Below are 24,503 nucleotides of genomic sequence, written 5' to 3'. Positions count from 1 at the left end.
TTGTATAAAATGTTTCATGCTTTTCATTGGCAGCACTTTTTCTGTGAATAGTTCGTTTACTGGCAAGCTGCAAAAACTTCTGGGATTTCTCGCTTGCAACACGTCTTCTTGTGAGTAGTTCTTTCACGGGGGAGCTGTAAGAAGCATTCGGGATCTCTCATTTGCTTCAATAATCTGTAAATCGCATTCTAGCGCAGCGTGCATCCCCAGATAGATTTACCACATTTGTTTTCCAAGAAGCCTCTATAAAAGTGGCGGGTTTCATCTCGGTACCATAGACAGTATTTGGTATCACTCTTAACCGGATGACGTGATGCTTCATCTTGCAGTGCAGTAGGTTTAAAGAAAGGTTACAATCTGAATTCCCTTCAGCAAATTGCACCACAGTTGTTTGCTACAATAAACATCTGAGCCTATGAAGTTTAACTATGCCAGTGAATACTGAAGTAAGCTAAACTTTCACTTGATAATGGCCACTATTTCGCATTTCTCATGAACTTGGTCACCTGTTTTATCATGACAACTTCTCGCTTTGAGCGACTTTTTGTGGTTGTTTTGATCACTCGCTTCCTCATTGGGATGCGCTCTTCAGAGGAGATCGTTTGACAAGGTTCACTCGCGCTAGGTGCATGCCACTAGAAAAAAATGCGAGGAGGCTAGGAATAAACGATTGCTCGACCAGCGGGCATTACCTCATTTGTACCCTATGGCCGCGTATAGAGGTCGTGTAATTTTTTCCTGTGTACTCCTGGCATAAAGTTTTACTACGTTGCCTGGAAGGGAATCTGTTGCTAGTGTTTATGCGGGGGTGTGAAAAGCTCTGCGACATTATGGGTAGCGTGTAGTTCAGCATTGACATGGCTTGGTAACGATCTTTCGGCTGCACATTTTTTTTTCTCTTCGAACAATGGTGTTGGAATGCTGCGTCGCTGGTAATCTGCTTGTAGGAGTGCTCAAAGCCACTTAGGGTTCAAAGTTGTTCCTTTCAATTGGAAAAAGAAAGAAAACAAGGGCCAGGGTGTGCTGTGTGCCTCAAATTTGGCAGGCTGCAAGTTGGCAGGCAAAGTAGGCATCTTGAGCACCTGAATACGAGTGCAAAGAATTAGGCAGATCCCTCGCACAGCACTGCTCAGTGCATATGCTGCGGCGCCTTGCCACTCACCGGTCATTTTGAAAGTTAAGCAACTTGTGGTTCTGTGGCAGCCGCTATATTGCGCAAATGCCTCAACCCCGGCCATCACTGTGCTGGGCAGTGAGCTCTGCGGCTTCGCATTTACTGGGCGGGGCACTGTCGCGATACCAAAGGGGATGCAACGTGAGAGCAGGCAAAGAGCAAACTAAGAGACACTTTAGCGTTGACAAGTCCAATTCCTAGTAACCAGCAAGAGACAGTAGCCACCCATACAATTCAAGCATTACGCCCGATTCTCATGATGGCACACAATTGCAGTGCCAGGTTCTCCTGCAGTAAAGATTATGGAAAACTCTGTGTACTATTCTGGGTTGTCCCATCTTAAGAGTGTTTCCTGGACTATTTGTTGGCTAGCTGCCAAAGCGACGCACATTTCTGGAAACCCGTTTCTTTTTTATTCATCATTACTGTGCAGTTTCTGAGAGTGTTCATAATTTGTGACGTGTTAAATTACAGACAGAAGGGCTTGTGTGCTGTCATCCCAAGGTCTATATACCTGGAGCCTTTCCTATATTTTCGTACTTTTGTTCCCATAAGGCAATTTGAAGCCTCTTGCAATGTGTTAATGATTTACAAGCACTCGTCAATTGGTGACAATGCACGGCTAGGAACAAACTAATTTTCTAGGGCACACCATGACTTCACGCAGTAGTTTGTTGCCCTTGTAATAATTCATGAATTGAACATACTGTGAAGTGTTGTACAGTCAAACCCGGTTATATCAAACTCGCACAAAAATGCCTATTAGTTTGATATAGTGGATAATCCTATATAAGCAAGCTAAGGAATCTGACGTCATAAAGGCCTTTGTAAAAACACTTTATTGGTGAAACTGCCTTACTTTTGCACGAAATACACCCCTCTCTTCTGCTTGAACGACCTCACTGCCCGAGACAGTACACACTTCTCCACATTATGTGAAGAGTCGGAGCAGCTGAGGCCACTACCTTTCACAGTTGTAAAGAAGCGCCGGACTAGTGCGGGTTCACCAATCACTTTGGAGGCTATCGGCAAAGGATTGTCGTTGCATCCCTCATTGCACCTGCTTTCACTTGGGCTCGGTATGTTGCCAATGTAGTGTTCCAAACTCTCCCATGGTCGTGACACCATCATCCAGACTCACAAACTCGCCAACCATTGATCTGGCAATGGCGTTCCACAGCTCGCTCCACACTTCGGCGACACCGGCAGTGGCTTCGTCGCACTCCTCACGATTTTCAAAAATATCACCGGCACGCACAAGCCGGCGTATTTGATGCAATTTCAGGTGCTTTCTTTCGTGACATCTGCCCAGAACCTACTTCAAGGTGTTCTCGGGAATCTCGTGCATTGTGGTGACGTCTCGCCAAGTTCGTGGTGACATCTAACTTTTCACCAAGCTCGACTCTAATTAGGATTGCCAGCTTTCACGGCGAAAGGCAACCTCTGCGCTTTGCGCTAGTTAGAGCCACTAAATAAGCCTTTATTTAGAGGCAGTAGCGCTAGCCCCCGCAGCTACCCTGCGCCCAAACGGACAAAGATCATGTTTCGCAACGGTGTGTGTCGATGGCTCGCCCTCCTGTACGGCCCGGTGAGGTGGCGGTCATGACAGGGACAGGGAGGGGAAGGAGGAGAACGAGTTGCCCGCTGCTCATGGACGGCCGGGCCAAGCCGCTTTTGTGGGTGTGCCGGCGGAATTTATCCTCCACCTTGAGGGAAAGCCAACTTGGGGAAGCAGTTTTGCGTCATTTGGGGTTCGATACATCGGCAGTCGCTGGTATTTTGGTTCCATATGAGCATACTTATCGCTGTACATTCTCACTGCAAATATACCATGACCAGAATTATTTTGATATGGAGGATAACTCGATGTGAACGGGTTCGATATAGTTGGGTTTGGCTGTACTTGTATTTTCTTTTTTCCAAGGTAAAAAACGTTGCCTTAAAGTGGTTGGATGTAGTATCTCCCCTCCACTTTTTGTACTGGCATTTACACATTGCCGACTCTGGAGAAAGTTAGATTGGAATACACAGCAGAGTAAAAAGTGGATCAATTTAAAGAGCAGAGGCTACCATGCAACAGAAGGGAAAAAAATGAGCTCATTTATTATTGTGTTGACCTTACTGTTGCCTGTTTTGCCTGCTTCTGATTTTTGTCTGCTTAAACTTGCTTAAGCCACGCTGTACACCCTTGCCCGCCATTTGCCAGGTGGCTAGGCCACAATGAGAACAGTTGTCCCACCAGCAGCACCGCTCATTGACTTGTGGCAGCTGAACTGCTGCCTGTTGCACTTTTTTAGCACTTTGCCCGGTATAGCTTGAGCCAGGTCATTTTGTGCAAGGCCTGCGGGTAGATTGGTAAAATTTTCACACATGATTGACGTTTGTTTACTTTTGCGGAAACATTAGGAAAAGATGGCACGTGCTTGTTGGCGAGATGCTGCTGGCTGTTTGTTCATCTACTGTGTTGGGATTAACATGGTTGTCATTGTGGTGCTTGAATATTGATGGTGTATATAGTGACCTAGGATTCGGGGTTCCTAATGCCAAGTCTTGTATTGGAGGGTAACACTAAGGCTTCTTTCTTGGTGTAGGGACAGTAGTACTTTGTGGCTGCTGCATAGCTAATTATTTTAGGCACAAAGTGCTCAGCATAGCCTTCTAGAGTACTGCACTCCGGTGAACACTCCTTTCTGTCCCACCAGTTACTGTTGATTTCTAGCGACATGGTTTTTTGATGATGCGAATTGTTCTTTTCAAGTGTATATACGTGCACGTTGTGCACGCAGTGCCTCGACTGCCAGATTATTGTTGTAGGCCTGCTATTCCCACTGTGCACGTGATGGTAAGCATCTTGTACATTGTTGCACATCCCTTCTTCTTTTTTACAAGGTGGTATTAGCGCCAAATGTTTTTGTCTTGTTGAATAGTATTGGCACTTTGACTAGCTGTTTTCGGTCTAAAGACAGCTGTTTATTTCACCAACGCAGAAGGAATAGTTTTCCCGGTTGCTTCTTATATTTAGTGATACTGCACCTTTGGAGGGAAAGTCCAAGTTTCTTGGCACTCATTGAAAATTTCGGATGAATTGTGCAGTTGTGTTAGATCAGAAGAAAGCAGAAGCCGCTTTGAACGCTCTCAGTGATGCTGCTGTTGAATGATGTTGTAGTTTTCACTCGAGACGCCTGTCCTAATCCATCCTGACAAGTTCTGTGTACCTTGTACAAATGCCCATCCTTTGGTGTGTCAAGACCTCCTGGTCAGTGCGCTTACACCCCACGGAAGTGTAGTCGTGTTTGGGAGGCTGACCGGGAGGCTTCAACTGCCCACCCACCCCACTCCTGCCTTAAATGTTTGCTTTCAAGCCCGCTTCCTGCGTTTCTTGGAAGAGCTTTGAGGATGAGTGATTCATGGTTGGCTTTATAATACTTATAACTGGAAACCTGGGGGCCCTTTTGCACTTGAGCTGTTGACCATGGAGTTGTACTCTCTCCAACATTATGCTTGGTCAGTTAACGTCGTATTTCCTTCTTCCTTCTCTTCCGTTTGCTCTTTCATTTGGGAGCCTTTTGTTGTTGGGCAGGTGGCATCACACCCCATCCCTGCGCTAGCCCCCTCCATTCCCCCCCCCCCCCCCCCCCGCTTCCTGATGTTCATTCTTCTTGCCCTGCCCTTGCAGACACGTTATGCGGGTGTCCCTGCTTCTTGCTCCAGACTTCTCACCCTCTCTGCCCTCTTTGTGCTGCCTGAGTGTAGATGCCTTACCTTTAGTATGTGTCGCACTGCTCTGGTCGGCTGTTCTTTTGTGGGGCGAGAAATTGTACGGCTGCAGGTGTGCACACGTCCCCACACGGGGTCCCTGCCTGTGTTGGGCAAAAGTGGGGGCAATGCTGCAGCAGCACAGCCGATTCGTGCGCTTTGGACACCTGAAAAATGTTTGCCTCCATGCTGTACTGCGCTTACTTCCACTGCAGGCTTTTTTGTTGTAGGGATTCAACTGCATGTGTCAAGGCTACTATTGTAAGGGTGGTTGAGGCGAGAATTGATGCCCTTTGTGCGGTTTTCTTTTTTCATGATGGGGCTTGCACGCAGGTTTGTTGAAAGCAAGTCGAAGGAATGGGATGAGTGGTACAGGAATGGCCGAGGATGAAACTTGAAATGCAATGATCATCAGTGGCAGCATATTGGCACTGAGGCTTACATTGCTTCAACATGTCTGCTTGCAAGGCCCGCAATAATGTGGGAAGGTGTTGCAGTGCTATCGAGATGTACGCCTTACTTGTTCAATGTTGTGTTTAGTTTTGTTGTTGTTGTTGTAAGAATTCGTGCACTGAAATCTCACGACTGTAAGCTCCTGCTCAGGTGGCACACGTTAGGACGTATAAGGAAGTAAGGAAAGCTGCTGCTGCTGCTTGCTCATCTTGCTTTGGCTCGCTCGCATGAGGCAAGTACTGTGGCATCAGTTTGCACCCCTACGCTTACCGACGAAATAAAATTCTGGCATTTTTTTCTCTGGCGTCGAGTTTTGTGTTCATTGCTTCCTTTGCCAACGTATCGAGCCAAAGTTGAGAAGCACAAAACAACTTTCCTTTCCATTGGCCCCAGCAGCAAACTTGTCTTAATATGCATTTGAATGCTGTCTTTCCAAGCGTCAAACACCACATGCACAGCTTATAGTCGTGATGTTACAGGCAGCATTGTTGAAGTGGGTGTGTCTCTGCGATGTTGAGCACAGTGTGTGTTGGAAAGAATTGCTTGTGTTGCTTTTTCTTTTTTCTTTTTGATTTACATTGGTTCTGTCCTGGAGAGAGAACAGCATTGCCACATGCATATTAGGAATGAGTAGCTGGTGTGGATGTAAGGCAGTCTGCTGATTTTTGTCCCGAAATTGGGGCGTCTTGGTTATCCCCACCTACCCCCCCCCGAGAACCGAGCATTGACTGCATTGGGCATTGGAAAGCTGTCTTGTGTTTCAAGCACATGCCATAGGCTGTGCCCGGTTGAGAAAACAGAGAGCAGGAAGAAATGGCTCCGGTGTGTCTGGGGCTTCCAAGCAGACTGGGACCACGGCTAGGCTCTGTGAGTAGTGGTCTGCCCCGAGTGCAAACTGGCAGCACTGCACTTTTGTGGGCACACTCCAGTTACGTGCGGCCTAACCCCCCCCTCTACTAAGCGCCATCCGAACGAGCACTGTTTCTGGGCAGTGCTGCCTTGTGCCGCCCCCAGGAACCGATCGGCCACTGGTGCAGCCGACGTGCGCATCTCGAGGTCTGCACGAAGCCCAGTGGCGGTCGAAAGAACGGGCCCGCTTCAGTAGTTGCAATGGGGAAGGGATGAGGCACGGTCCTCAAGCTGTGGGCAGTTGGTTCTCTTCAAGGGCAGGCGTGCTTCGTGGCATTATGATGCACAGTGTGGTCCTCGACCCCTCTGAAAAACGGGGTGTGTGTGCAAGTAGAACCTTTGGATCCGCTACTGATTTTTGAGGAGGACTGGCATTAAATGTTGCTTATTGGGTTATTTCTAATGTGTGGAGGGTTTGAAGAAGCTGCACAATGCTCATGTCGGGAGCGGGCGGCACGAAATGGGTCCTCCTGAGGCCGGTGGTGGTGCTCCCACCAATTTTTTTTTCCGCCAGCACATCGCTGCTTCTTGAGGCAAGGAGTGGCGACCCTCGAGAGAGCCCGCCACTGACTGCTTTCCCACCACGACAACCACAGGCAGGGATGCACCTCCTGGTTGTAACAGGCAGGGAGGAGTGGGTCACGTGAATGCACATTAAAGTAAATGCACAAGGACCAATTTTTTCTTCCATCTGGTGTACGTCTGCTATGATAAAAAGTAGAGAAATTACCAAAGTAAATCAAGAACGTAAAAGAAGACCAATTACAGAATCGTAACATTTTCTCGCTCTTGAGGCCACAGCACGTTTAGCAGCCAATGCAAGCCCGAGCGTTTGTAATACCCGCAAATAGTCTGCCAGGACCGAAGCACAATTTGATTTGTAATTGTTTGAAGATAATGCCTTAGTTTATATAATACTTCAAGCACTGGTTTATTCCTATTCAAGGCATTGCAACTTTAGCGGGAAAGCTGTTTTGCTCACATTTGTTTGTGGTGTAGCCACATTGGGCTTCGGGCTATAACCAGGCTATCACCTCTGGCGTAGCGCGTGATCCACGGATGATGAGGTCGTTATCAGTGGGCAGCAAAGTAGAGCAGTTTCAACTTTGAGAAAGTGCCGTGGAAGAAATAACTTGCGCTTGCAAACAGTGTGTGCAAGTACTGAAATCAACTTGCGGCATCATTCAAAGCCTGTGCTCATTACGAGTATTTCACATGGTACTGGAAAGGCCATCATCTGCCCGCAGTGCAAAGGAGGCCTCTCCTCCATGTTCCTCCTCCAGCAGCTCTTGAGTTGCGAAGCGCCAGTCCAGTTTTTGCCTCTAAATCATTCCTCCTGGAGTTGGTGCTTTTCCTCTACTTGTAGCCCGGCGTCTTCTAATTTCAGCTATGATATTCACCACCTGAGCTTCTTGTCCAATGTAGATTGTGTGTTTCCAATTTCTAAGCATTACTCTTGTCATTTTTGTCTCCATTACTTATTGAGCTTAAGTATTTGTGATAGCTTTTTGGTTTGTCTTAATATGGCAAAACCTTTTAACGTATGTCTGTAAGCAAATCCAGGTGCATAGAAGCATTAGAAAAAGTTGTAGATATCTACGTCGAGGTCTTCAGAGTTCGAGATGCGACAGCACTGCTTCATCATCCGAGGGAGTGCTTTGGAATGGAGCCGTGCTTTCCAAGCACTAAAGGCCAGCTGAGAAAGCGAGACTAGCAGCAAATGTTTTGTACAGTGCGGCACCAGAAAACTGGCGGGACCGCTACGTAAGCACAACAATGATGTATCCTGTGTGCACTATCGGGGAGATGACTTGTGCCTCTTCCTTTCCACCCCGTTGCCTGCGCCGCCATCCCCTCTGGTTGGTAACGACATAGCAGAAGAGCAGCTGCGGGCGCCCAGTGCCCGCAAGAGTCGCTCAGTGAGCCCGGCCACCACGCTATTGCCTTAAAAACCCGATTTGCCACATCGGCTGCATAAAGCTGTCCATTGCCTGCCATTCCAGGCCGGGCACAGAGAAGTGTGGGGTTGCATCTGCTGTGCAGAATACGGCCTAACAAATGTTTTGTGTGCAAAAAGAATCGTGGCTACGGTCTGAACAGGGAACGGTGGCACTTGCTGGCAACAAAGCCTAAGATGTAGGGCAACAAAAGACGTTGCGACTGCTTTTGGTGGTTCATAGTGCTCTGAATATTGGGCTGTAATTGACCATTTGCAAATACTGAAGACCAAATGCTCTGCTGTGATGGAGAAAAAAGGTATTGCGGCTTATTTTAAGTGATACAGTTTTATGCGCATGTCCGCATGACACTAAATAGCTATCCAAACTTTGCCGTAGTTGGTTCTGTTAGGTTGGCATTGACTTCTATTTGGTAAGGAAAAGGAAAGAAATTGTTTGGTTTTATGCTATACTACAGTCGCAAATTGGAAGCCTCATATTCTTTGTAAGACTTTCAGGATTGAAAAAGCTATGCTTAATATGCCTCCTAGTGCACAAAATTCTCGACTGCAACAGATGGATTAGAAAAGAAGTGGCAGGCAAATGTGCCGGTATACTGCTGATGGGCTTAGAGATTATAAGGTAGCTTGTGCTGTCACAACTATTCTCCTGGTTATTGAAATCTTGGCTATTCCAAAATTGAGGGAACATTTCAACTAGAAATAATTGGTCTTATCGCTGCTGCTATTTCCATGACTGTGGCAGCTACCTAATAAACTTTTGCTTGGCTAGTTACGACTGAAATTCGTGTAGCTTAGGAATAGTGACAGTTTACTAATTAGAATGCCTAAGAATTCCCCAATAAATTCCCGCAATTTCGATCAGGCCTAGACTATGTACCTTATTGTGTTCAGGCGACTGCACACACATTCTCTGTGCTGTGCTGGTGCCACAGTCAGCTGCACTACTGCCAACCAAGGTTCAGGGCTATGCTGCAGTTTTATCGCCATAAGAACAGAGCAGTTGGGTCGGCCACATGGCGTGTGTTGCTACAAATAAACTCCCGAAACTGCTCCAGAGGGTATGCACACTGTGTGGGAGGAAGGGCGACATCGGTGCACAAGGGCTGCATGCAGCAAATTTTTACAGGCAGTCTCTTCAGAAGGCCAGGTGGGGCATTGCAGCGCCATGACCTGCGCTGGGTGTGGTTGTGCAAGCGCTAGCACTCTTCCTACAGCGGTATAGTATCTGCTACGCATTGTCGTCCGCCGTCTCGCGTCTGCCCAACTGGCCCAGCGGAGAGAGACGCATCTGGGGCGTGGCCAGCAGAAGAGCACGCCCCTGCAGCGACGGCAGCAGGGAGCTGGACTCTCCGTGGGCGCCAGTGCTGCATTGATGCATCACGAGTGGTCATCTCTGTCTTGTATGTGTCATTATTTTCTGGTTGCAAAATTTATGTACAGCTATTCTGTCCGTCCGGCTTGGGCCAGCAAGTCTGGCCTGCAATATCTTGAAATGAATAAGTATAAGCTCATTGTGTAGTGTTCAACCCGGGCCAGTTCTTCACACAAGCTTAGAGAGGCTCCATTAGATATGTCACGACAGCAGCGGCATTTGTAATGACAATCGCTTCAGTAAGGGCTGCGGGAGGGTGTTATTCTATTTCTGTGTTTGAGGGCAGGCAGGCTCACAGTGGCTGAGAAACGTCGCTGTCGGTTGCGTCACGGCCGTTTCCCCCCTCACCCACCTGTGCAGCTGCCTGCGCAAGAGCATGCTGCTGCAGCCCAGCTTCTTTGCGCGCTTCGGGCTCCCCCTGTGGAAGCTGGTGTGCCTGGTGTACCACTGGGCGCGCCAGTCGGAGCTGGGCGTGGTCCTGTCGGAGGCCGCGGCGGACAGCTTTGCGGTGCGCAACGTGTGGCGGGGCCTGCAGGAGGTGTGCGCCAGGGCCGTGGCCACCCGCCGGGCCAAGCTGGGCGGCCCCGGCATCCATGTCGAGGTGGCCACCGCCCAGATGGGCCGCTACCTGGTGCTGGGCGCGCTGGACCGCTCGACGCTCGAGACCAGGCTCAAGGTACCGCACTTGTACTGCCAGCTCTGTTGTGCAGAAACGGGGGGTGTTGGTGTCTCACTTTCCTTGACTTGAACGCTATTTAACAGACACCCATGCCAGAAAGTCTTTTGGGTGGCGTCACAAAGTGCCACCCCGATGTTAGAGGTTGTGTAGAGTGTGTTACAGGACAAAGGCGCACAAGTACGTCCCGTTCTGACAAGGTAGCGTGGGAGAGCTGCCTTTTTTCTGACTACCAAGAGCCGGAGGCCAAACTGGCCTGTTTAATATATGGTGAGCAGAGTAAAGTGGTGGAACAAAAACATCACCGCTTGAACGGGCGTAGTAGTGTCCTCTGTCCCAAACGCACCGTCCCGGTTTTTCTTCCCTTCACCAGTCAAGCAGGCCCCGACAGGTTTGTGCATGAAGAGCAGAGTCAAGTGCGCAAGCAAAAGCACTCCCACTGAGTCGGGAGAGGCGATGAGTCAGACATGCCGACTGTGCAGGCGGTGTCGGTGTCCCTGGGCTGGAACTCACCCGTGTTCCTCAAGAGCCTGGAGCTGTGGCTGCTGCCCGGCTCGGTGGTGGTCAGCCAGGACGCCAAGTTCGACAGCCTGCAGGAGCAGGGCTTTGCCGTGCTGTGCGGCCTGCGGCCGGGCCCCGACATGGTGCAGGCGTACCTGCTGCGCCGGCTCACCGACCTCTTCGGCCACTTCATGGTGAACCAGCTCAAGCTGGAGACCGTGCAGGGCTTCCTGGACGAGCTGCAGTGGCGCGAGCGCTTCGCCCACCACCCCCGCGAGGCCTTCTGGCGCATCATGACCGACGTGCTCGACCACAGCGGCTGGAAAGGTGAGGAGGCAGGGAGGAGACAGTGAGCGTGTCTTTGCCATGATGACAGACCAAGACGTCAGTGGCCAGGCACATTCATATTTGCCGAGGATGACAAAATACATGCCAGGCTTAACTTTTCAGTGTTTGTTCAAAGTGTGGTAGTTAGTGTCGCAGCCACAATCCTCGTAGCTGGGGTGTGCATGCTGATGTACTGACAAGGACGGACTGCCCTGCTGCTGGAGATATTGTCCATGCGGGGGAACGGCAATGGGATCTCAAGGTTTGCCATCACTGTCCATCAATTCCCCTTGTACCGAAAGATTGATGCTGTGGAATTTGGGCGATACTGTTGACTAATGGGCTATAAGGACATCTGGTCCAGGACGCTCCCTGTGACTTTGTCCAGCTGGCAAGCACAGGGTCGGAAATGGTGGAGGAAGTTGCATTTTTGTGTGTTAATTATAATGAAATACTGGCCGGTTAAGTTTAGTGGTCGTACCACGAGAGTGGTAAGACGACACGCACGGCCTAGAGGTCTTGTGGGGATCCCTGAGGGGGCTTGGCCGCACTGTTCCCTCCTCGCAGTGTCCTTTGATGACATGCTGGGAACGGCCCCACTGGGCCACCAGGTGCCCAAAGCTGTGCCAGAAGTGATCCGCTGTGACAGCAGCTCGGACGACGAGGACAGCTCGAGCGATGGCGACAAGGGCCAGAGCAGCGACAGCAGGGACTCCAAGAGGGCAGCCGACCAGTCATCGGGGGAGGCTGGCAAGTCCAGCGATGCGGGCAGTGAGTCCTCCGGTCATCCCTGCATGCCCACTGCCCTCATCCCCTGTGCAAGGGTCTTCGGGCTCTGGCTCGGTGCATGCCTTTCTTTTTCCTTGCTCCATGCACTGCTCTCTGTCGGCACTGTCTGTCTCGCTTGCAAGTGGTCTTCTTGTCTCCCTCTTGCTTTGTTTTTAGTCTTTGTGGTCCCCCACCATGATGCCTGAAAGTGCTTAGGGGCTGCTATGCCCAGGGGTGGAAGTGCTGCGCCAATCCGCTTTTCCTGTGCCATCGTGCTCCAAAGGGCAGCATTGCGCTGAAGCTGTTTCAAAGCGGTGCCGCAAAGTGGCAGGCAACTGCGGGGTAATGTTCACAGCTCGTCGCATTGAGCAGGGAGCAGGAGGGACTTGTTTCTTCAGCTGTCGTTCGTGAGGTGGCACGCTCTGGCCAACTAAAGGACCAACACTTGGAGCCACTCGTCACAATTTCCCTGCCTATGAGTAGCGGCTCGGTTTCCCGGTACTGGGGAAGTGAGCTTGGGTTGCAAGTGATGCACCAACTTTTTCCTGAAATGCAGCTTCACCGGACAGCGCGCCGTCATGCATGCGTTGGCTCCAGCCATCATTGCAATGTTTCCACTTGGTGTAAAAATCAAAGAGAGAGAAATAGTTCAGTAGAACCCCACCATTTTATCTTATAGCTAGTGCGTTTGCCATTGCTAAGGTAGATTGGTGGCGATGCCACCCTGTCCTGTCGAAATGGAGGAGATAGCAGGCGATGCCCTAGCACAAGCAAGAGGGCAGATACTGTTAAGCTAGCAGCCATTATGTAATCAGCTCCATTAAATGTGCCTTTCCGAATGCCACCCTTTCTTGTGCAAGGGTGGCAAGGGAGGGGTTTTCCTGCTCTCCGTCCGGCAAGCCCGCTGTTTACGCTCGAAAAAACAACTTGATAAACACCATTATGTTTGTTACTTGGACAAACAATGCTGCTGCACAGTATCTTTGCTTAGATAGAAGCATGTACAGTCTACGCTCGTTACAGCGGATCCGGCAACAACGGACTTTCGGTTACAACAGACCATTTCTGTTGGTTTGTCTGGTCCCTGTGCATTTTAAATGGAGTCCACTCCGCTCATAACGGACCCGGCTAGGGCAGACTGTCGGCTACAACAGACTAAATTTTAGGCGAAAGTTGTTTCGACTGAATATTTATAGCGGACTTCCGTGGGGCCGGCACCCGATATGCTTTTTCTTTGTTTAGTTTGGCAAGAAAACTGTTATGTCGGGCTACATTGCTGGCAGCTGGGTCGTTGGCGCAGCCAAGTGAAGCCAGTGCCTGTGGCTTTTTTTTTTTTGTGTGTGTGTGTGGGACCAGCGGCATGAGCGGCAGGGTAGCTGATTTCACTGTCGGATAAATTAAGCGTAATTAACACTGTCGAACATGGAGAAAAACAGGCCGACATCGCCAGAACTACAGGCCTGTCTAAACAGACAGTCCGCTCTACCGTCAAGAACAAGGCCGCTGCCGATAAACGCGACTCCTGTGAGATTGAAAACATGCTATTGAATACGCAAAGTGGTGCACCCGGAGGCGAGTCTGCCGTCGTCAGTTTTTTTTATGTAATAAAAAATTCGGGTTCAGTGGAGTTTGGTCTTTATTATTCCCATGCATGCATCGTTCCCGTTCCATTCGGTGAAAAGGGAAGAAATGCCTCAAGTAGGGGGGTTGGTTCCCATCCATTGTGTGCAATCTGCCGGTAACCGTGCGCAAGTCCAACTGGTCTAACTTTTGATTTCACAGCTGTACGTCATCAGATTATTTCATAACAGCTGTTTCAATGACCAGACTAAAAGCGTTAAAAATGTGGAAGCTGCCTTGGAGGAACGTCAGGCAGCGATCCGATTTGTTTGACGAACGGTTTCGGGAAAACCTGCCTCGTCGTGAAGGGATTTAAAAAAGCCTAGCTAATTCTGATGGCCACGGCTGATGTTTTATAGCCGGTTAATAAGTGCGCCTAGTTATACTCTTGCTTTATTTGCTCAGCTCATCATGCGTCTTTACACGCTTGACCGCATGCGTTAGGCCTTTTCCAAGTGCCGGTGCTAAGCTTTGGAAACGGTGTTTAGCGATTCTTTGCCCTCGCGCGAACACTGTGCAGAGGTGCTGCAGGCGTGTAGAAAGAACGAAGTGTATGTACTATGTATATGCAATATTGGTCAAAGTACCCACTTTAGGGCTCAACCCGCCGTGGTGGCTCAGTGGCTAAGGCGTTGCGCTGCTGAGCACGAGGTCGCGGGTTCGATTCCCGGCTGCGGCAGCCGCTTTTCTGATGGAGGCGAAAAGCAAAAACGCCCGTGCGTACGAGATTTCGGCGCACGTTAAAGATCCCCAAGTGGTCAAAATTAATCCGGAGCCCTCCACTGTTGCGTCGGCACGTTAAACCCCACAATCAATCAGGAGATGACGTCAGGAAGTCTCGCCTCCTGCTTCCACTTCAAAAGCGACGGCAGCGAAAAAGATTGGTCGAGACCGATCGCTCTCGTTGCACAAGGAAAGCGGTGCCAGACGCCAAAAGCGACAGAAATTTTGTCGCTTTCGTCACTTTCGCTCGCTTTCGCTGCAAGTGTCAATGGGCCTTTAGTGTGGAGTGATGCCGTACATGAGCTGTTGCAGTTCTTAGCTTGTTCCCGAGTATAGTCAGGTTTAGTTCGGATTATCTCTTGTTTTCTTTTAGTTCCTTTTCCTCTTAATTTTTTTCTTTCTCTTTTTTTTCTTTTTGTCTTGTAGTTTCATTAGGTGTAGAATGAAGATAAACCCTCTGCATCAGTTGCAAGACAGACCATTTCGCCTTGCTCTGGTCTTCTCTTGATTATTTCTCATGGCTGTAATGGTGTTATTTATAGCTTGTCTGGAGTCTAGTTTAGGTGTACATAGCTATTTAAAGCATTGCTTATCTCATTTTTTCTTGGTGATTGCTACAAAATTTGCCTTTTGGAGCTCCAAAGCTGCTCCAAAAGATCGTTATTCCTGCTCCTTGAGCTGCTCTAAAAGGCCGAAGCCCGCTTCCACCCCTATATGCCTTAATGGAGTGGGTATGCCTATTTTGGGTACCTGCTGCAGTTGTGAACAACCACTAGGCAGTTAAGGTCTTCCTACCTTGGTTTCTTTACACTGATCTGATGTTGACAGGATGCAAAGCTTGTTAGGTAGTACCGAGCTACATCTCCTTAGAAAAATTGTTCTGTTGACCGATATGGTTGTAGAGGGCAGTACAAGGAATGTAGTGGTCAAAAGCAGTTGAACCCCTTGTACGCTGAAAAAAAAAAAAAGACAAAGCAAGTGCTTGGGTTAAGCTGTGCGAGCATTGCAACAGTGGCAACGGTTATACATTTTTCACTGAAGTGGCTGGTTTTTTTGCTTGTTTCATGGATGCTGTATAATCCCGGGGTGAGACAGCTGTGCATATTGCGCAGTTTTGATACAAATTTGTTTTTCTATGCCAGGCTGCTCCAAGAGCTTGGAAATTGGAAAAATTGCGCCAAACTGCTCCAAAACAGTCTGAGAGCCAAGGATTTTAACGCTCCCATCAGTTTCAGTGGGGAAAAATGCATACTGACAGAATAATTTTCCAGCACCCCCAAGATGATGCTGTTTGTAAAACTTAATTGATTGATCATTCAATAAAAAGCCGTATAAAATTGTCCCCGAAATAGCTTTTTCAAAAGTCACAACGTCGGGTTGCACATGTTATATTCTGTATGTTTTAAAGCTTTCCCACCGAAAATCATTCCAAAGTCCTGTATAAAAGTACTAATGCTTACTTTGGTGACAAAACTTGTTCGGGTTGATGAAAAACGGCAATTTTCGGAGCACTGTATCTCCGAAACGACATGACGTATGCACGTATACGGGGCGCCGTCATCTTGGTATGGTGATGATCGGAAAACATCGCCAGCGGGCGAAGCAGTTGCTTGTAGTTCAGGCTAGTTCACTCTAGTTCAGGCAGACCGCTCTTTGCAGATTTCTACTGTGGTTTTAATTATGGGGGTGGCTAGGTTTACATTTAGTTGTTTGATCTGTTGCGGGAAGTTGAGCCACACGAAAGGCCCAGTTCATCAAAAACAACGCGGTGCCCGCGAATTCGCTGTGTTTCGTGTGAGGCGTGGTGCGCACTTGAAGTGAAATTTCTGACTCGTTGCGGTGTTAAACGCGGTGTTATAGCTAGCTGCCTTGGACAGCGAGCTTGCGAGCGGCGGGAATGGGGCGGTCGACACTTCAGAAGGAACGGCGCAGGCTAATCGCCGCAAAATGTTCAAGCAGTGTCCGATAGTTGGACGGGCTATTATTGCACGCTAGTAATAATGGTTCATCTATCTGAAGTGAAATTTAATGCCAAAAGGGAGATGGCTAAACATATCAACATTAATCAAATTACGATAGGTCGTAGTGAACGTGCACCTTAGTGACTGAAATGGGAAAGCTGATGGAGTGCTATGACTGTCACCTCACTTTGCACAAACTTTTGCCGTGGCTCTACACTTGTGCTTAAAGCCGAGTCTGGGATTACAAAAATAATAATTTCGGCATTCTCTTGATAATAAAAATGCCTTACGATTGCTTAGTTTTTCAATTCGATATTTTCAGCTGAACTCCATGCCATCTATGCTTAGAGCCTAAGAATTTAAAAATTGTTTTGTAAAAAAGTATTGCATTTGGTACCTCGTGATACTCTGGTAGAAAAAACTTTATTGAGAGGCTGCTTCATTGTTATATACGTTCAAAAGCGATTACAAAGTGCACTCCCCCACCCCGAGTTGCCAAAAATTTGGTTTTTTAGGCACCTAAGGTGACATAATAAATGTCATTCTTCTGCTCCAAATCAAGGTTCTTCTGCTCCAAAAACTGCTCCAAAATCTAGATTTCAGCTGTCTCACCTCTGGTTGAGCCACTGCCAGTGTGGAAACTTTAATGGGACGACACTGGTCCCATTCTGGAATAGCACTCCCACGTAATCTCTTGCCTGCACTCAAAAGCTTGATCTGAGCTAACATGCAAGCCAGCGTTCACCGCCTTTGACATCTACTGGTAGCCACTGGCAAAAATGCACGAGGTCAGAGGTGCATGAAGTCCATGCCTCCCATCAATCTGTCTCTGGAAAGTGAAGAGCCCTCTTAGGTGGCAGCTATGTGCCTTTAACCTGGTCCCTTTGTGCCAGTTACTATTGCTTGCAGTGCAAAGCAAAGGCTTTGTCCTTGTGCATCCTTTCCGTCCTTAGTCTTTTTTTGCACCATACATTCCTTAAGCATCTGTCCTTATTCAGTATTCTTCTTGCTTTGGCTTGGGGGGAAAGTTGACGTGACTGCTTGCACATCATACCCATGGATGTCTCGTTTTTGTAACCATCGTTCTTCAGTTCATTTTCCCTTGTTTGAATTTCTGCTCTCCATGTTTTGTTGCATTTTCTAATAAGTGTAGTAAACTCTTAGCAAGCTTCCAATATCAAAAACGTTTGGCACATTTGGATTTCATCAGTAGTTTAGGTTTTGTGCGTTTTAATGAAGTGCCATACACAGCCAAACCCTATTATGACGAAGTTTTGGGCACACTAGATGCATCATCATCCACATTACAAAGCACATCTCTACTATCTCTTGTGGGCAGATGTAAGCTAAAAGTGGCTCTGTGTGGGGCTTGAAAAAGGCCACACTATTGAGGAGGTGCAAAACGAACTCTTAAGGTCACTTTCATTGCAGTTTCGGGAATAGGGTGCAACTTGTCTTGGTGGGTTGCTTGGTTGTAGTTTTTTTCTTCTTGCGGTGCCAAGGGGCTCGGGTCGAGGTCGTAAAAGAGGGTATTTGCTGTGCGAGGGGCTAGTGCACAGCAAGCCGTCTGGTGGGTGGCAGGACTTTGAACTGCTGGACCAGTAACGCTGTGCTGTCTTCGAGAAGTTTGAAAGGGGTTTTGGGGGTCAGAATTGCCACGAGACTCATGTGGACAATGCCCGACAACTTCCTGACCCAAGACGACGACGACAACGATGAAGTGGCTGGCACGTGCCTTGCACAGGGATCTCTTATGGCCGCCATGTACATAGCGTAATACATTGATCATCATTCTCAACCATGGTTCCTGTCCCTTCTGGCCTGCCTCCATGTAACAATATTATTACACAGTCTACTTCCTTAACTCACCAGAATACCCCGAGTGAAATATGAACGGTCTAAAACGCGTAGAGCATACTTTAATTTGAGCTCGTTTATCGCGCCGACGGAATAGCTTGCGAAGTGGTGCTCAGAAAATGGACACCAGCGTGACACCACTTCGTGGTAGAGACAAGAAAGTGATGTTGCCGTGTGCCTACAACGTTTGGCAGAAACTTGTGATGGGACTTCCTACGTAGGGGCCGGCAAGCAGCGGCTAGGCACTGGTGCATTCGCGAACTGATGCACGTAGCCAGACCTGCAAGCGTAACCACTCCGCAGAAAGGCACTCTTGCCAAAAACGAAGTTCCACATGTGGGAAAGAAGCCAATAATATAATCTAAAATTATAACCTATAACCTAGAAGTCGCCATCAAGACTTTTATTGAAAGCGGTCATCAAGAATTTGCCACGGGGTCAGGCCTAAACGCCCGTGGGCAGCTCAACTGCTTGGCTCAGGCGGCGGGGCAGTCAAAACAGCATTTCCACTGACCTCCGCAATGTTTTGACGTCTGCACAAAACGGTGAGGTCATAGCGGGGTTCTGTCTTACGCACCTTCCATGCTGGAAGTGAAATAAACTGAGACTGACGATTTTCAGGCAGTTCTATAAAATTAATTATCACACGCTCAAGTATTTAAAGTGTTGTTTTGGGTTTGCCGGAGTATTAAGCATCGACAAAAGCAATAAAAAGGGAACATGAAAGTTTGGTGTCAGTACTCCTTGAAGCTGACAGATATTTTTGCGTTTAACTTTTGTTGAACAATATTTTCTTGCTATTGATCCGCCGTGTTGAAGCCCTCTTACAGTAAAATCTCGATGATTCGAATCTTGCGGGACTGCGAAAATATTTGTGTGAACTAACACAGACTGAAAAATTGAGCACTAAAAAAAGTTTTTGTTTATTTCTTTTCTTACTTTCGGGTGAAGAAGTCCGTGATTCTTTCTGCTTTTTTTTTTCACCTCCAAGTTGCCAAGCAGTCCTTTCTGGAGCTCGTAAGGCTTCGCACTCCTCTGCTCACTCGCGATGCCCAAGCTCACTACACGGCGCAACAGCCAAGCCATGAACCGCATGGCGCGTTTTTGCATGCTATTCGTGTGCGTCGGCGTTGCGCAAGATATTTTTACACCCGCGTCAACGATTCTGCGCCCGCGGCAGCTTCTTCCCCGGTCAGAAAATGACGCCTAATGCGCGCAACAGTAGGAGGAGCGTGACGACTTGCGCCAATGGGAAGCGCGCGCCTCATGGCGGCAGTTTCGAAGCACTCGAGACAACTGGCTGGCTCCGCCGGAGGTGTTTAGGCTTACCACCCCGGCAGATATTTCATGGGAGCCTTCTAGACTGGCAGTGCAGATGGTGTTTTATAGTACCACTTTCGCCCACATTATCACCTCCTTTACTGCACAAGCAACTTTGGGTGTGCCGTGAGCAGCATTTTAAAAAGCAGTTAGAAGTGGTCGCTTGAGCACTTCGCACCACTTCGCAGCCAAAGCCACCACCATGTTGCTGCTTGCAGCGTACAGGAGGTTCCATGGCGGCGTCAGTGCGCTTGTGGCACGTTTTCGCGAGCAGAAAACGACAGCCCGGCCGTTCCTGGAGAAAGAGTGACAAAGAGGGGAGAGAGAGCCCGTATGTTGCCATCGCTTGCTGGCTTGGCAGTCGGGCAGCTCGCCGGCTTGTTCATATCATCCGCCTGGCCGCGCAGGTCTGTTCATAACAGCCGAAATCTAACAGTTGCAAGTAGGCCGAGTCCGATAGGTTCGCCTATTGGCGGTGAGATCTTTGAGTGGCGCCCCCTGGCTCTGACGTCGGCTTAGGGATTCGCGCCGCTGTCGTCTGCTACACTCCGCTTGTGAGGGGCAACAGTGCCTGGGTTAGAAATCGCCCGCTTCGTTGCTGTAGTGCCTTAAAAAGCGTATTTCTAGCGACTCAGTTATTTTGCCAGCTTCTGACGCATCTGAATAATTTGAAGCTGTATTCCCACAAGTTTGCAACACACGAAGAGATAGAGAACAACTTTCTTCAGAGTATCGGTCAGAAGATCGTGTGTAACTCGTCCTTTCTTGCTTATTCGCGTGGACCAGCGATCAGAGCTTCTCGATAAGTATTCAAAATGCGTAGGCTTCCCTGCAGTATTTTTGAGATGCTCCTATGAAGACTCAACAGTCTAATACTATGTACCAAGCAGCGGCCTCTACACGCTCATCACACAGCAGGAAATAAAGCGTCTTTCTTCTGTTTCTTTCGTTGTTGTCTTGTATCGGATTAATGTTTCTTGCTTTTTTTTTCTGCCCAATGCATTAATTTTTCTGCGCCGTCACGAACTTTTTATTAGGAGGTTTCGGGATGTTTGGGAGCCTCACAAAGGTCGTGTGGATTTCCTTCATTTTGTATGGCATACAATTCCCTTCTTCACAAATTGGCTTTCATTACGGCTGCGTGCAAGAAGGTGCATATCCGCAGCGTGGTTTGTTTATTCACATGCAACTACAATGAGAAGGTTTGTGCTACGCCACCTCGATCGCCCTAAACAACGTGGTCCACAGTACTCGAAGGCGGCTTTTGTGCTCCGAATTTCTATCGTAATTATATCGTTATCATAACGAACTGACTCTCAACTCGAACAATGATGACATGATTACGGTGTTGAAGGCATGATATACTCGCTAACTAACGTAATAAATAGTATACCTGCATATATTACAAGACTCGAAACTGAAGAAGAATTCCAAGTAGCTCTTTATTGCTTTTCAACCCTTCCAGGCGCGAAGAACAAATCCTATTCTACTCGGGATGGCGTTCTATGATTTGAAAAAAATTACTTTTACTCTCTTGTCCTGGACTGAGGACCCGGCCCACTAACCAGATCGATTTAATTGTTAAACAAAGTTTTCCCCTCCTCCCCTTACTCCTCCTCCTCCTCTTGAGTGCAGTTTTCCTATAACGCATATCCGCATACCGGGAAGATATGGCTGTGCAAAATGTTCCGAAATATCCCTCCAGGTCTTAACAAACATATATGTGTTACTATAAATTTAACGAAGACGTGACTTGTTTTGCTCAATAAACCTCCGTACTGGTTAGATGCCCGGTACAGAAGCAGCACGCGCGTATATACACACTAGGTTATTTGGAACTCAACCTACAGTTTTTGCCGTCTATAGTGCATGTCGGCAAACTTTCATGCCTTGACAACGTAAAGTGATGTGACAAAACGCGTTCGAGCGTTCGGCAAGGTTGCAAAAACTGTTTTACCTTACATATGATTACCGGGAATCGTAATGCCTTCTGCCAAAGCCGACAGCCCTGAAGGCCTAGAATTTGTTTTGGTCTTCCATTTTCACTGTTGTCGGTTATTAGCAGCTGACTGTTCCTTTTGTTCGAATGCTTACATGAGAAGCTGACGCCTAGCTCCGACTCTTCGCGCTCCGCACAGGACCGGCTTCGCAAGGAATGGGGTGGCGCCGGCAATGTTTCTCCCGTAGCGGTATCCAAAACTATACTTCAATTGACACCATGAGCTAGTGTATACGATTTTAAGCTTATTATTATGATAAAAAGTTACCCACACGCCAATTCTGGTGCGGACAAGCATCAGACGTTGACCGAGCGCAAAGAAACAGCAGGGAGAGCAATCCTGAGTGAAGCAGACGACAAATGAGAGAATCCCTAAGCTGACGTCACGGAGGCGTGCTTCGCAGCGCCGCCTGTGTTCGCGCTCACCGCCAATAGTTGGACTGATACACGGTCTCTTCCTGGGGCCGTACCTCGGCGCATCTTAGCTAAAGCTGCCCGAAGATCTTGTAGTGTAAAGGGGGCATCCATGTCTGTGTTCTGCTTGCCTGCGTATTGATACTCAGGTCCACTGGGGTCTTCCGTGCGGCAGAGATATCTGTCACATAGAGTATCCGCGAGTTGGGTCGTCGTACCTTGGTACCCGTGTAGGGCTCTTCGGAGTTGACGTTGTGTTTCCCCTTTCGTCTGAGTTGGGTCAATGAGACTGCGAAAAAGGCGCCATGTCCCCTTGGATCCCATTTGACGCGCAGCTGAATTGCATTTCTCTATCCAATTTGCGTCACTAAAGTTGGACAGCGTATTCTGCCGCTTTTTCAGTCAGTTCGCTGATGCGGGCTCGAAGCTTGCGATTAAGTTTCTGTTTGTTCCATCTTTTAGTAAGGCTCCGGCGTGCCTCCCATATATGCATCAGATGGTTGTCCACGGTTGGGTTCTTTTCGGTGGTCTGAATTGTTGCAACGTGTTGCTGTTGTAAGGCGGTAATCTGTTTCGCCCACTCCGTATAGCTGCCTGTGAGGAGAACAGGTGGAACTTCTTGAAGCCTAAATTCATGCCAGTTGGTTAGTTTGGCCTGGCCCCACTTTCTTCTTGCAGCCTTCGCCAAGAGGGTGATCCTAAAAAGTCAGTGATCGCTACCGAGTGTCTCCTCCAGGTTTTCCCTAGTAGCGTCTCTACTATTTTTAACTAGGGATAGTTCAGGACACGTGTCGCGAGTAACCGAGTTTCCCATACGCGTGGGACATGCCGGGTCCGTGAGCAGCGTAAGTCGAAGCGTGGAGATTAACTCCGCTAACTTGTGTCCCCTGGCCTGCTCGAAGTGATATCCCCAATGAAGGCTCGGGGCGTTAAAATCCCCAACTATCACGAGGGGTGCTTTGTTGGCCGATTTAATAAGTGCTCGATAGAAAACTTCGTTAAAAGTTATGCGGGGCTTGTGTGGGGGGCTGTAAATGTTCAGTACATGTATTGGAGGATCACGACGTCTAAGTGGAAGGACCTTTACCATACTGTATTCCTGTTCGGTTTCCAGACCTACCGTATTTATTCGAAAATAGGTCGAGCACGAATATAGGTCGACCCCCTAAAAATTGAAGTCGCCGAAAAAAAAAAATAATATATTCGATTATAGGTCGACCCATACTTTTAAGAAAAAAACTTGAGGAAACTTTTTAAAACTCCCATTTATTTACAACGCGGTCACCTCACTGGTCGGAGCCACACAATGCGTCGTCGTCGGAACTTGCGCCGCATGCGCCGCAGTTCATTACCCACCCCCGCCCCCGACTTGCTTTGAAGGCTGAACGGCCAATCCCGCCTCGCAGCGCTAACTGTTGAGCTTTGGTCTGAATATCTTCGCAGGACACTCGGTGTCCTTTCGCACGCTTCTCTTCCACGTGCAGCCGGAGTTTTTTCTCGAGAGCATCGTGCCTCCCACCACGAAACGCACGACGCAGTCCCCTACAAGCAAAAAGTTCGTCCCGCTGTTTCCGCCATCCCCTGATCAGCTTTTCATTAACGACTAACTCTCGCTGAGCGGCGCAGTTGTTCAAGTTCTCAGCAAACAGGATCACCCGCTGCTTAAAGTCCGACGTGACATCGCGAAATGCGCACGAGAAAAACGTTGTGTGCGGAAATCACAACGAAGCAAACACAAAGAAAGCGCATGAAACGGAGAACGGGAGATAGTAGAGACAGCGAGCGAAGCAGGCAACGCCGTTCCGTTCACGAGGTGGCTACGCTAGGTGGCGAAAGTCACCTAGCCAAGCCAAAGACACCAAGCCAAGCCAATCTGGCTCTCTAGCCAGTACGTAAGCTCGCTCGTGTCCGGTTCGGCCGCAGGTAATGCGCGATAGCCGGCAGATTTATAAAGCCGGTCGTGGCCGGCAGTGACTGTGGGTGGTTTTCTTACGCTGATTGTTTTGTTATTTTTTCCTTTATTTTCTTGCCTGTGTTTGTTCTAGATGCTCCGCGCTGCCGCCTCAAATTGAGGAGCGCCGGGCGCGACGGAGAAACAGATCGCTCGTTGCGCAAGCCATTTTTGATCACGACTATAGGTCGAGGTTCTTCGGTCACGATTATAGGTCGACCCTCAATTTTTAAGCACATTTTCGGAAAAAAAAGGTCGACCTATATTCGAATAAATACGGTAGATCGACTTGGAGCGCCGTATACGCCTTGTTGACCAGGATGCAAGTCGTAGGGCCCCTTTGGAATGAGCTATACCCTGGAAGTTTAGCGTCTGCTCCAGGCTCTTGAAAAGCCAGAATAGCTGGTGCGGGGCCGATGGACTGGAGATATAATTGGAGATGCGACCTTTTTTTCCTATCCCGAAATCCTCTACAGTTCCATTTTATGATCACGAATTTCTCATCTGGAATTTTGCTTCGGGCTTTCCGCTGCGGTCGGTGAGCCATGATTGAAGATTATTGAGATTTAAGAAACATGGCCTCCTCTCTGGATTAACGGTGTATCTAACGGAGGCACCAGTGGTTCCATGGGGGTAGTGGCCGAACTGAATTCCTGCAAGCCTGTGGCCGGGCGAGGCACCACCTTACGCCTACGCGAATCCGATCACGGGGATCGTGAGCGGGAGCGATTGTCTCTGAGTTGTGTGCTGACCCAATCCTGA

The 24,503-nt window shown here is 48.6% G+C and overlaps 1 protein-coding gene across 6 annotated transcripts in view; it reads left to right on the top strand.

The window, feature by feature from the left end:
- Row (zinc finger domain-containing protein relative of woc) overlaps positions 1-24,503 on the top strand; it is a 76,399-nt gene that overhangs the window by 21,673 nt on the left and 30,223 nt on the right. For all 6 annotated transcript variants that reach the window (XM_077705696.1, XM_077705695.1, XM_077705690.1 and 3 more), the window contains exons 10-12: positions 9,985-10,300; positions 10,783-11,128; positions 11,696-11,899. In XM_077705696.1, the coding sequence (XP_077561822.1) occupies positions 9,985-10,300; positions 10,783-11,128; positions 11,696-11,899 (866 nt within the window). The remainder of the gene's footprint in view (positions 1-9,984; positions 10,301-10,782; positions 11,129-11,695; positions 11,900-24,503) is intronic.

Source organism: Haemaphysalis longicornis, unplaced genomic scaffold, assembly GCF_048455015.1.
Source record: "Haemaphysalis longicornis isolate Haplotype H1 unplaced genomic scaffold, Haemaphysalis longicornis Haplotype H1 scaffold_4, whole genome shotgun sequence".
Lineage (NCBI taxonomy): Eukaryota > Metazoa > Arthropoda > Arachnida > Ixodida > Ixodidae > Haemaphysalis > Haemaphysalis longicornis.
Note: the sequence above shows the minus strand (reverse complement) of the source record. Positions and strands in the feature narration are given on the sequence as shown.